Genomic DNA, 13,282 nt, shown 5'->3' with positions numbered 1-13,282 from the left:
AATGGTGCTCTTGATGGCAGCTGTGATATGCTGCTCCACTGAGTTCAAGTGGGCAGCCTCTGTCATTATAGACACCATCAGAGTTACAATAGTACCAACAGTCTCCACAAGCTTCTCAGAAGGATAGGTCAGAGACTGTTCTGTATCACTGCACTCCTTGAAATATATGAAGACACTGGCTGATAGCAGCACTTCAGATGTCAGGCATGTCTTGCATGCATCACAGCTGACACCGCAAAGCACCTGTCTGGCAATGGAACCACTGACATAAGCTACTGAGAACACTTCCATGTCACCAGCAGGTACTGCAGGACTCATGTCCATCTGTACTTGCTGAGCAACATGGGAACTCTCAGGCACACCAGCAGGGGTTTCCTTGTCATGACTTGTGGAAGGATTTCGTGAAGCAGCTTCAGGTGCCCTGACAAGCGATTGCAGATTATCCAGAAGAGTAGCACCATCATCCTCACAATTACTTTCTCCCAGTCCTCTAAATGCAAGGCCATTGATGATGCTAGTCTTCAGGGCATCTACAAACTGTCCCACAGTTGGGTTATTGTTTGAACCACAGTTTAAACAAATAGCTCCAAATGTGTTCTCAAGGGGGTCCTGATTCAGGTTTTGGGTGTGAAGATACTCAAAACCCGCCTCTTTCAGTGTCCTTCACACATGCTGGGCAGCAGTGATGTCAATCAGCCACCCATTGTGTGCAAGAGGAGGATGAAGAAAGGCGGGTTTACCATCCTTGAGGAAGATCCAACTCTTTATCCCCATACTTGCCTTTTTCCAGAGCTCTATATGGGGACTGTTGTCACTGAGTGGGCAACTCAGTGTTTTCCTTCGGCCAACACTTGTTCCACCATTGAAACTACTGAAGAGGTTGTCAACCTCCTCAACAAACACAGCTGTTACCATGTATTCACTGCTGCACCCACCTGAGTGGGGGGAGGGGGGAAACAGAAGTTAGTGCGCCTTCTAACGTGGTGAATTACATTTTCTTTACGTTGGAAAATAACACATTACTTTACAAAGGACTAACGTTATACAAAACTTGTACATTTCATTACATTATTCCTCATATTAAAATCTTTGCCACCAAATTCATCTTAATCATATCACTGATAGTTTCGTCTGATTTCAAATATTTTTTAATTATCCTAAAAACAGTATCTGTGACATATTCTACATAACTTGTATATTAATATACAGTTTCAGAAGTCAATTGAAGTCAGATGATAATGACGTTTGTTTGATTGCAACTGGGTTCTGAGGCAGTAACTTTGAAAACTAGTCCCCATTATTAGTCACTTCATTCATATAAGAAACATATACTGCTTACCTATATCCACTAGAGCATTGAGGCTTGCTGCACATCTGTTAATGTGTACCCTTTCAGCTGTAGTGAAATCACTTTCAGAGAAATGTTTGTTGCACAGAACTTTATTGTGCAGCATTCTAGCAGAATTAGTAGTACAGGATAACCCAACTCTTCCTGCCCATACCATAGCCCTGTAAGAGTATTACATATTGTCTCAAAACCTTGAAATAATTCATCAGGAAACATTACAAACATCGTGTAGGTGCTACACTACATCATGTACTAAAACAGACATTCATTCATTTATTTACTTTCCATTAATCCTTATATGGCTGGAAGAACAGTGGTTATAGTAATAGTCAAAGACAACAGGACAAGTTCCATCAATGATATAAATAAAAATTATTTATATCTAACCCATAACAATTACACATATTATCAAAGACAAATCACAGTGAGTAAATCATTAACACAGTTTTCAAATATATATGTGAAAGAATGCAGCACACTAATGACACAAAGCCTACAATAATGAAACATAAAAGTATACTACTAGGCATCCAGCCTACAACAGACCAAGATCATTAATTAATATTGAGGTTAAATTATTCCTCCAATGAGTAAAATAGACTTAACCTTTGGTACCTATCTTTCACATAAGATTTTATCAATGCACTGGCCTTACCAACTATTCCATAAAATTCTACTTTAGACAGAAAGAGGTAGATATAGAGATAGACAGAAATATGGACACAGTCAAAAGTTTTCTTCAAACCACAAAAAAGCCGATGAACATTATTGGTATTGATGTTGTCCAGCTATTGTTCGAAAATAATTATTAAAAGAATCTGTAATCACATCATGAGTATCAGTTAACTTCCCATCAATGTTCAAAAACTGTGTACCTGCATTATTAATTTTTCTACCTGTGTCTGATTTTATAATGCTCCAGGTGGTTTTCATTTTGTTACTAGAATTAGAAATTAATTGATTATAATGAAGACTTTTAGCTCCTTTAATAACACTGGCCAAAATATTACATTATGTTTTATAATAATATTTCAGATCTGGCTCATACCGTGCTGAATCCATGGGAAAATTGAAGAATATCATTCCAGTTTCCTCACTGGAAGACGTGCATTCTGGAGCAAAACACTTCTTCCTTCCCATTTATACTGCAAGAAACAATACAAAAAGTGTAACAGGATCACAGTACACTCTCACTTTCTTTAGATTCTACGGTCCTTCTTTAGGCTACACCGAAAGATGCTTAAAATACAGAAATATGATTTGGATGAAGTACCACAGTAACACTGATGTCATGTTTGTTTCTAATTTCACTGGGCGTAGTAAGCATAATCCACATACATAAGTAACACACAGATGTAAATTCATGCGTAAATGTCAACTCTCGTTTCACAACATCAAATCAAAGTCCCTACTTACTAATTAATCTAATTAATTGCAGAACATACCTCAATGTCGTACACATATCATCATTAACTATGCAGCCTTACTGAGACAACGTCCTAAACCTTCAACGGAAATTTAAGATCCTCTAGATGCTCTAGATTGGCTCATACTTATGCGATTCACCTAACTGCGATAGGTGTATTACGATCGATTCCAGTCATTTCCAGACTATCTAGTTCATGTACCTGTAGATGGATGTTCTGCATGTTTCCCTCCCCTGGTCACATGGCATTTCTCCTGCCATCTCTACGCAGATGTATCCTAACTAAATGAGAAATGGCCACCAACACTGACAGCATGATCAATAAAATAGAATGCTACCATACCATCCCATGCGTCGTCCTCTCCCCCTCAAACCCTCTACCATCTCATGGACCCAACAGTTCACATGAATAGCAATAAATAATTTTGCAATCATATCTCTTGTGCTGCAGAGATACTTACTCTGTTGTTCTTTTTTTTATTTTTCTGAATGGGGTTCAATATCACTTCACTCATATCCCTTCCAAAGGATGAGTGAAGTGATACTGAACCCAATTCAGAAAAAGGAAAAAAAACAATGGAGTAAGAATGCCTGCAGCACAAGGGGTCAGGGTTGCAAAATCAGAAAGATTCTCAGGAGTGCCTGTAAAGACATAACATTTCATTCCTACCAATCCAACATCTCCTTACCAAAATGCATTGACATTGTGAACTATAACATACATAAATACTTGCATTTAGGAAAGAAAATTCTGTTTCCATCAGACATCCTTCCATTTAACCACACCTTTTGTAAGAACTCACACTTGAAAGCCACACAGAACATAGTTTTTTGGTTACATCAAATCATTGTAAATCATATATGGCAAGCAGTAGTACTGATGTTTCCATTTATTATTAATTTCATTAGAATGACATTCAGTACTGGACAGGCCTATATGGCAACATTACAATGAATACTGAAATCTATATGGGAAAGAGTAACATACCTTACAGAATACTGGAAATCTAATATTGATCTTTCATTTCAGTAATGCAGTGGATTATATGGCAAATTAATATATCTTACAGAATACTGGAAACATGGTATTCATCTTCTACTTCAGTACTGGACAGGATTATGTGGCAAAATTAATAACATATCTTAGAGATTATTATTATTATTAAAAAAAAAATACTGTAAATCTGATATTCATCTTCCACTACAATACTGGACAGGATTATGTGGCAAAATTAATATCTTACAGAATAACAGAAATCTGATATTCCTTCCATTACAATAATACTGGACAGGATTATGTGGCAAAATTAATATCTTACAGAATAACAGAAATCTGATATTCCTTCCATTACAATAATACTGGACAGGATTATGTGGCAAAATTAATATCTTACAGAATACCGGAAATCTGATATTCCTTCCTTTACAGTACTGTGAAGGATTATATGGCAAAATTAATAACACATCTTACAGAATACTGGAAATCTGATATTCATCTTCCACTTCAGTGCTCAACAAGAATAAATTGCAAATATAACAACATATCAGAGTATTAAGATGATGAAGTGGAAAAAGTGTATGACACAATTGAAGAAATTCTTCAGGAAGATGGAAGAGGAGACACAAACAGCATCATATTGGGAGACTGAAATAGCATCATTGGAGATGAACCATATCAGAATATTGTTGGATCACATGGACTAGGAAGATAGAATCACAGGGGTCAAATGCTTATTGACTTTTGTGAACGAAATGGCTTGATTGTTACCAACACTTGGTTCAAGAAGCCAAAGAGAAGAATTTACACATGGAAGGCACCTGGGGATTGGAGGAGACATCAGCTGGACTACATCCTTGGGAAACACCGATTCAGAAACAGTGTGAAGGATGTGAAGACACTTCCTGGGGCAGATATTGACTCTGACCACAACTTCCCAAGTTCCGAACCAGGTTGAAGAAAATTATAGGATTTCGAAAGCGCAGACCCAGATGGGATTTGGAGAAGTTATATGCTCAAAGACAAAGCATGCAAGAGACCCTAGAAGAGAAACCTGGTGCAAGTGAAGGTGAAAGCGGAAATGCTGAAGCGCAGTGGAACAATATAAAAGAATGCATGTTAGATACTATCAGTGATTTGGTTGGTAAAGTTGAGAAGATAGCAAGAAAACCATGGGTTACACAGGAGATGATGAGTAAAATGGAGGAGCGAAGGAAATGGAAGAATGTCAACAATGAAGAGGGCAGGAGGAAATACAGGAGACTGAGGAATGAATTGAAAAGAGCCACGGACAGGGCCAAAAACGAATATCTTGAGAAGATATGTAATGAGATTATAGAATTTCAAAGAACAGGACGTTATGATTTGATGTACATGAAGACAAAAGAACTAGGATGGAAAGAGAATCATGGGATTCAAAATGTTGGCATCAAAGACTCCCAGGGGAATAGAATAGTACATCAGAAGCAAGTGTTGAAAATTTGGGAAAATTATATTACAGAACTATATGATCAACCTAATCGGCCAGAAACCTTAGAAGTTGAACCAGAAGAAGAAGTAGATACAGACGAGAAAGGACCATATATTTTACAAAGTGAGGTGGAAAAAGCTATCAAGGAAATGAGGAAGGGAAAGGCTACAGGAGATGATGATGTACCTGGAGATGTGCTCAAGTTACTGGGAGAAGGTGGTTTGAAAACACTGACAAAACTAATGAACACCATATATGAAAGTGGAGAGTGGCCCAAGGACTTTACAGAAGTTACAATGATTGCCTTAAAGAAAAAGACAAAAGCTACAAAATGCAGCGACCATCGCACAATAAGCCTTATTGCACATACAGCAAAGATAATAGCAAAGATACTTAAAAGAAGAATTGAAAGGAAAATAGAGGATGTACTTGGAGAAGATCAGTTTGGATTTAGAAGAGGAAAAGGAACCAGGGATGCAATTGGGATGATGAGAATTATAGCGGAACGAACTTTGGAGATAGATGAAGAACTGTGTGTTTGCTTCATAGACTGGCAGAAGGCATTTGACCGGGTAAACTGGACCAAATTAATGCAGATCCTGAAAGAAACAGGTATCGATTGGCATGAAAGAAGATTGATTAGCAAATTGTACATGGATCAGAAAGTTAGAGTACGACTGGACAGGGGGGAGACAGGAAGTGTGCAGATTGGAAGAGGAGTTCGACAAGGATGCTGTTTATCACCAATTCTGTTCAACTTGTACAGCGAATGCCTTACCAAGGAAGCTCTGGATGGGCTCGGTGACTTCAAAGTAGGAGGGCAAATTATTCAAACTGTGAAATATGCAGATGACCTTGTGTTAATGGCTAAGGAAGAAACTGTGCTACAGGGCATGATTGATAGACTAATTGAAATTGGAAGGTGCTATGGCATGGAAATGAATGTGGAGAAAACAAAAGTAATGAAAATTTCGAGACAACCAACCCCAGTCACAATAAAGATAGACCAAAAACAAGTGGAGAATGTGAAATGTTTTAAATATTTGGGTAGCTTGTTAACAGATGATGGAAGGTGTACTTGTGAAATTAAATCCAGGATTGCCATGGCAAAAGCTGCATTTAGCAAGAAGAAGAATCTTTTTACCAGCAAATTGGACTTAAATTTGAGGAAGAAACTAGTTAAATGCTACATTTGGAGCATAGCTCTGTATGGGGCTGAAACATGGACACTTAGGGCAGCAGATCAGAAACATCTGGAAAGTTTTGAAATGTGGTGTTGGAGAAGGATGGAGAAGATCAGTTGGACCGATTATGTGAGAAATGAAGAAGTGTTAATTAGAGTCAGTGAGCAGAGGAATATCCTACACGAAATAAGAAAACGGAAGGCTAATTGGATTGGTCATGTTTTACGCAGAAACTGCCTTCTAAAAGAAGTTATTGAAGGAAAGATAGAGGGGCGGATAGAAGTGACAAGAAGACGAGGAAGAAGACGTAAGAAGATGCTGGATGACCTTGGGGAGAGAAGAGGATACTGTCATTTGAAGGAGAAAGCTCTAGATCGCATTAAGTGGAGGAATTGTTTTGGAAGAGATTGTGGACCGGTCATCTTGACAGATTACTGATGATGATGATGATGATGATAACAACATATCTTACAGACTTTTGATCTGTTTCCTCCTGGTCCGTCACACTAACAATATTATAAAAGGTAAATTATGTCTGTCCACTGTGACTGGACATCAGTGACTTCAGTCACACAAGATGGAATTAACTAACCTTTTATAATATCTTACAGAATATTCGAAATCTGATACTCATCTTACATTTCAACACTGGATGGCAGTACTTGGCAAAATTAATAACATATCTTAAGGAAATGCAATGATTATTGGAAATCTTATATTCATGTTCACCAGTTCAGTACTGGACAGAGTAATATGGAGAAAAATAAGAAGGAATATACCCATAATAAAGAGAGAGAATAATAATATAACAAGAAAATAAATTAGGGCAAAGAGTAGACCTGCAATAATAATAAAACAGAATAATAACGAAAATATTAAAATAGTTAAATAAATTACACAAAGGCTCTACCCACACTGAATCCTGATATTGATCTTGCTGAAGCGGATAACCAGTGCTCTATACTGTGGACTGTTATCGCTTAGTGAGCAACACAGTGCTCTCAAGGGTCAACAGGTGTTCCACCATTTAACCTCTCAAAGAGTTTGTCAACCTCCTCATTATGTGCAGCTGTTGCCAGGTATTCAATGCAGCACCCTCCTCAATAAACAAAAGAAATTAGTGTGCTTCCTTACATGGTAGATTACCATAATTCTTTGCATTGTGAGCCCCCACCCTACTAGCTGGGGGGACGGGTGTTCTCGTGTTATTTCAATCCACCAAATAAATACAACAGACGTAAACAATAAAATCAAATAACATTTAATAAATGATTAACAAATTGTACCAAAAGGAAAACACAACAGTAATTTGGCATAACCAGGCACGAGATCTCTTAACCCAACTCGTAGACCACGCCCTTCTGTGCCACAGGCGGCGTGTAAGACATTTTTACAAGAAACTCATGCTACATAATTCCATCTCAAAAAAAATCGCCTTGGCACACAATACAAAGAAAAGCAAAACATACAGACTCTCGGCTTACAGAGTTCTTCCAAGAATCAACAATGGAATAGCAACATTATTTGTATTACCTGGAGATGGGCCCTCCTGCCTGGAGTCTACTGCCAAACCAAATCTTTTCAAGGCGCCGGCCTAAACAGAATTTGTTATGGAGCGACACGTCTGTTCGCTACAACGTTCCAGGCAGAAGAGACTGGTGCCTTGGCCGCATCAGGAAAGGCAGGGGAGTGATGACATAAGATACGCCACGGAATAAGGATAAGTGGTAAGGAATGTAGGTAAACAAATGGTAGGAGTCGCGGCCACCGCTGCTCAGAGAGGGCACTACATCCAATGAGCCGAAGAGATCGACTCAATTGGGAAATAACAAATATTACTTTACAACATACTGCCTCTATAAAAATTTTTTTCACTGATTACTTTACTCCTCATAGTAAAGTCTTTACCACCTCATTCTCTCATAAATCATATTACTGACAGCATGTTCTGCTTTTCAAACATTTTTTAATTATCCATGACCTGTATACTGATATACAGTTTCAATAGTGATAAATGATGACAATGACGTTTGTTTGATTACAACTGGGTTCTAGGGACAACAACTTTGAAAACTAGTCCTCATTATTAGCCACTGCATTTATAAAAGAAGCACTGATTGCTTACCTGAAATGGTGTGTAATGATCAGGAGGTTGTGGGAGTGATTGTGCTGCAGAATCTGAGCTACATGGAACTGCAAATCTGTTCAGCTGCACAAAAATTTATAATACACCATTCTAGTAGAATCATTAGTGCAGGATATCCCAACTCTTCCTGCCCACACCATAGCCCTGTAAGAGTATTACATATTGTCTCAAAACCTTCAAATAATTCATCTCTAAGTATTACAAACATGGTGCTGGTGCTACGTTGAGGGGTAAAGTTTAATGCATTTAATACATACACCAGCTAAACTTAATTTCCTCGTTGGATAAGCAACACATAATAAAGCCATTACATCATGCATTAAACAAGACTTACCGTGCTGAATACCTGGGAAAGTTGAAGAGTTTCAAACCTGTCTGCCTACTGGATGACGAACACCCTGGCCAAGTGCAAAATTTCTTTTTTCCCATTTATCCTGCAAGAAACAATACATATATTATAACACAATCACAGGACACGGTGAGTTTCGAGATTCTACACACCTTCTTTCAGCTACATCGAAAGATGCATAACCTACAGAAATATCTTAAAAGGAAATTTTCACTACATATAAATTTCTAACTTAATTTCATAAACAGTAACATGGCGATTTAACTTAAAGAGTAAACGTCAGCTCTTATTCACCACATCAAATCAAATTCCATACTTCCCAACAATCAACCACGAAACCGTGCCACTTAACTTTGCGATAACTACATACTATAACCCGCTATAACCATTTCCCGAGAGATCGATTACCATCGATCCATCGATCATCACTTTAATCGATGTCCAAAAGGGCAGATCGTTCTGTGAAGCATGGGATGACACTCAAGTTTTCGTCAATGAGTTGTGAAACGCGTGAGGTAACGAGTACTCGTTGTCATAAATTTAAAATATAACTCAGATCAGAACAAAATATTATTATACTGCTACAAGAAGAGATAAACAATCAAGTCCATCTTCCCCTTACCTGAGTGTCTGCTTTTTATCCCTGTGACAGAACAGGAGCAGCCCTATGGATAGGTGGTATTAGGTGATGAAATTGTCCCTAGCTACAGGATTCTGTGCCATGTTTAGTTCCTGCATTGTCTGAATATGCTCCAGTTATTAAATGTTGCACAGAACTTTGTAGTAAAGTTCATTATGATGTTCCCATCTTGGTTACTGTACTCTACAACACCATTGTACCCTAGAGAAACTATATTGTAATTTAACCTGAAGGCTATTAAATTGTTTCTCTCAGTTTGTTGTGGTGGGCCTCAAACCAGTAAATCATATCCTCACATTTAAGTAATATTGTCATCCTTCCTTACTGTGCTACAAACTGAAAGGTCATGAGTTCGATTCCCAATTAGGTAATTGGATTTTTAGATTGACCGAATCCTTCCAGTCACACTATGACCCTGGGGTCAAGTCATCCTCTAACAGAAATGAGTACCAGGAATAATTTTGGGGGTTAAAGGGCAGCCGGCGTGTAAGGCTGACATCCTCACTGCCATCTGTGAGCTTATTATCGAGAAAGTATGGGAGTCTTGACGTCTCGCAGACCTATGGTCCTCCACGGCCTGTTACAGGGATAGCTTTACTTTTTTTTTTATATACTATCATCCTTTCTTGTATTTTGGTTATTGAGACCTGTTATGGCCTCCTGCCAAATGAGCACCAGGGTCTGTTTCCCTGAGTGTGGGAGTGGCATGGAGCTGGCCACTCACCTCCATCTGGAGCAGAACTAATTAAGCATAGAGACAGCTTTGCATTTATGGATGCTACAAAACAGAATGCTGTATACCTACATAATTTAACTGTTTGTGATTTGTAATGTTTGTAGGTGGCAGAGTCAGTACTTGAGAGAAACACAGAAGGCGGTTCCATTGTGCTGATTGCTACAGCAGAATTCTGCCGCACACTGGGTGACATCCCCACTTAAGGTCTGGCTGGCAGCAGGGATGAGGACGCTCAGGAACCACTTGTGAGTGTAATATAACCATTCGCAGATAAATGTACATTTGGCAAGGCACTTTGATTTAGCATGTGTTGAGACTAGATACAATCCATTGCCCATCTATAGTTATTTACTGCAGCTGCAACAGAGTTAGAATATATTTTAATTATAGTTGAATTCCATGATAATGGATATATAAATTACTGAACTGGAAACATCCAACAGAAATCCTAGAAATGAAAGCACTCGTTATACAATAAGAATGTGATAGTTGAGATGATAGAACCTTTTTGTTCTTCTTCTTCTTGACAAGTGGGTCCTTCTGAAATAAAATGCCATATAATGTGGTAAAGTCCATAAGCATTTTGAAGGAATGTCAGTGGACTTACAGGGTGTTACTTCCAAGAAGATGATGCCTTTCTTAATCTCCTCTAATTTCAAATCCAGCCTTTTTTTATCTTTTATTTCTTTTTTCTCCCTGTGCCACGTGCATGATACAAGGGTAGAAAGATACTACTAGGAATTATATGTGAAATTGAAATAGGGATGAATAAATAGCTCAGAACATGGCAAAATGGAAAACCAATAGTTCTTGTAATTTTATCCCTTTCAAAGTGAATTGAATGTTAATTGTCACAATATTCTCACTGCAAAGTCAGAATTAGTTTGGCAGGTGTACATTGCTTGGCAGAATGAGAGTTTGTTTCTAATAGAACTGTAACTTTGAAACATACTGTGATATTAAAAAGACACATTTTGGCAAAGCCATTTCAAGATGATCAGTATAGTCAGAAGAATTGTCTTCTGGGGTATCATCCGAATTTCCAGGGGAACATGTCACCTGAATCTTCCGGGTCAAAGAATAAATGAAACAAGAAGCCAGCATGAAGCAGGTAGGAAGGTTGGCTTTGTTACCTGCCAGCGCTGGTTTCTTGCTTGGTTTATTCTTCAACCCTGAAGATGGAGGTGACATGTGTCTCCAAAATGTCTGTTGACTTTCGACAGACTACATGGCATTATGTTCCAGATGACAGAACTCTTCAAAACCACTGCTGACAGCAGCTCAAATCCTACACAGTGTAGTCAGTACTTTACAGTGCAGTAATTTTTTATATAGTGGTTGGTGGGTAAGCAGTTCAGGTGTCAGTATATCTCAAAGTAATGAATTGGTAATTTTTGGACTGCGCATTTGCGTTCTGCTAATCTTGTACAAAATTTACATTACAGGACTTGAGACGGAAATGATTGAATGGAAGAAACTTCAGGAAGAAGAAGGCAAACGTGGAGCTTGGAATGAAGTTGAGATTTGTGAGTCACTAGCAGATTCTTTATGTACCACATAAGCCTATTCAAATTAAGAGATATTGACACTTTAGTATTTGTTTTAATTGTCCGTTTATATTTTAAGTATTTCATAAATGGTCTACCATATTTAATCGTATACTGCAGTTTTGTTAGGGGTTTTAGTAGAAACACGTTAATCATTACTGTTTAATATTAGTAGTGGTAGGATAGTTGGTTGAGGCACTATGCTACAAGTTGGAAGGTTGTGGGTTGAAGTCGTGACAAGGTCATTAATTTTTTTCAATTTACCTAATCCTTCCAGCCTCACTATGGCCCTGGGGTCAGCTCAGCCTCTTAACAGAAATGAGTACCAGGAATTTTCGTGGGCGTAAAGTGCGGCTGGTGCGTAAGGCTGACACCCTCACCACCATCTGTGAGTCAATTGTCTAGAAAATGTGGGAGCCTTAATGTCTCACAATGCTATGGGCCTCCACGGTCTGCTACAGGGATAACTTGCAGACTGAGTCACCTGAGTTGTCCTGTAGCTGTCAAGTCTTCTCCGCAGCAGACCTTAAGGAAGAGAGTTGTCATGGGCGCAAGGATTGGCCACTTGCTTTGATTATGGAGTAGAGTAGGAGATTTTGAAGGTTAAAGAATATCTGAGCTTTGAATACTTTGTCATCTCCTCTATAACTGGATTGCAAGTCTTATCTTTTCTCGGGATTGACCCACTTGAGTATTAGAGAGGTGTACATGATGGTCAAGACAGGACTAAGTAAGCAAGGAAGACTAATTAAGGAATTATATATATAGCATTCCTTTATCTTTTTCAGAGATGATGAAAATTTGTACGTAATGAGCGCTACAGTGGTCCGACCTCAGACTTCAAAGAAAAGGAGGGCTACAAACCAAATGTTAAACTCAACTACACAGATTATGATGGACACATACTTAATACAAAGGAGGCTTTCAGGTTAGCACAGATAATAGTATATCAGTTTTTTAAGATAGGTCGCACTGTGGTGGGTAGCCTGTCCAATGGTAGTACATTCTTTAGAGCAGAAAAAGTTTCCACAGTAATTGCCATTTAAGAAAAAATTACAAGGCGGAAGTGGTTTTTCAGTGTAAACAGAGAAGATTATGGGACCACCGTGTTTATCATTTGTGTATGCCATCCTCACTGTAATGTGTGAACCAACTGATGGATTTATGTGAAACTCTGTATTGTTATTGTGCCACTCATATGTTCTTTCAGTTGTCTACCAGCAGCCATATTAACATGGTGACTGAGTTGGGAGCAACACCAGAGCCATTTAAAGTAGATCCTTAAGAAATAAGTCCTGGGTTAAGCTGTTATACCCATTCAGAAGGTTGTGAGTTCAGTCCTCAGTCATATCCGTGTACAGATTTTTCTGCTCACAGATGATGCCTTCACATCTACCAGAGTTCGAGCTTCAGGAATGCAATGGATACCTCCCCCCCC

At 38.5% G+C, this 13,282-nt stretch overlaps 1 protein-coding gene and 1 long non-coding RNA gene across 6 annotated transcripts; one reads left to right on the top strand and one right to left on the bottom strand.

Moving 5' to 3' along the window:
- Positions 1 to 225: 225 nt before the first annotated feature.
- On the bottom strand, positions 226 to 9,296 carry LOC111872572. 5 transcript variants are annotated; one of them, XR_002844245.2, is made up of 7 exons: positions 9,216 to 9,296; positions 8,907 to 9,006; positions 8,552 to 8,716; positions 7,341 to 7,525; positions 2,397 to 2,493; positions 1,340 to 1,509; positions 226 to 935 (listed from the first exon to the last, which is right to left on the bottom strand). XR_002844245.2 is itself a non-coding variant. In XM_023866617.2 (6 exons), exons 4-6 carry the CDS (start codon positions 2,486 to 2,488, stop codon positions 664 to 666), a joined length of 534 nt encoding a protein of 177 aa, XP_023722385.1. In that variant the 5' UTR covers positions 2,489 to 2,493; positions 7,341 to 7,525; positions 8,552 to 8,716; positions 8,907 to 9,294; the 3' UTR covers positions 226 to 663. The 5 variants fall into 5 exon arrangements, 3 of the variants coding, with proteins under 3 accessions (XP_023722385.1, XP_023722387.1, XP_023722386.1); XR_002844246.1 differs by having other exon boundaries at positions 9,238 to 9,287; XM_023866617.2 differs by having other exon boundaries at positions 8,907 to 9,294.
- A 67-nt stretch (positions 9,297 to 9,363) lies between these two features.
- LOC111872570 lies at positions 9,364 to 12,866 on the top strand. The gene is made up of 4 exons (XR_002844244.2): positions 9,364 to 9,436; positions 10,402 to 10,542; positions 11,743 to 11,823; positions 12,633 to 12,866. It is a non-coding gene; the product is annotated as an uncharacterized LOC111872570 (long non-coding RNA).
- The last annotated feature ends 416 nt before the right edge of the window (positions 12,867 to 13,282 follow it).

The sequence above is a fragment of the Cryptotermes secundus genome, unplaced genomic scaffold, assembly GCF_002891405.2.
Source record: "Cryptotermes secundus unplaced genomic scaffold, Csec_1.0 scaffold1045, whole genome shotgun sequence".
NCBI lineage: Eukaryota > Metazoa > Arthropoda > Insecta > Blattodea > Kalotermitidae > Cryptotermes > Cryptotermes secundus.
Note: the sequence above shows the minus strand (reverse complement) of the source record. Positions and strands in the feature narration are given on the sequence as shown.

Coding starts and splice junctions, on each gene's coding strand:
- LOC111872572 (XM_023866617.2), bottom strand. CDS start 2,488: ATGGGAAGGAAGAAGTGTTTTGCTCCAGAATGCACGTCTTCCAGTGAG. Junction 1,510..2,396: donor TTTCCCATGGATTCAGCACG/GTATGAGCCAGA, acceptor ATACTCTTACAG/GGCTATGGTATGGGCAGGAA. Junction 936..1,339: donor CAATGCTCTAGTGGATATAG/GTAAGCAGTATA, acceptor CCCCCCACTCAG/GTGGGTGCAGCAGTGAATAC.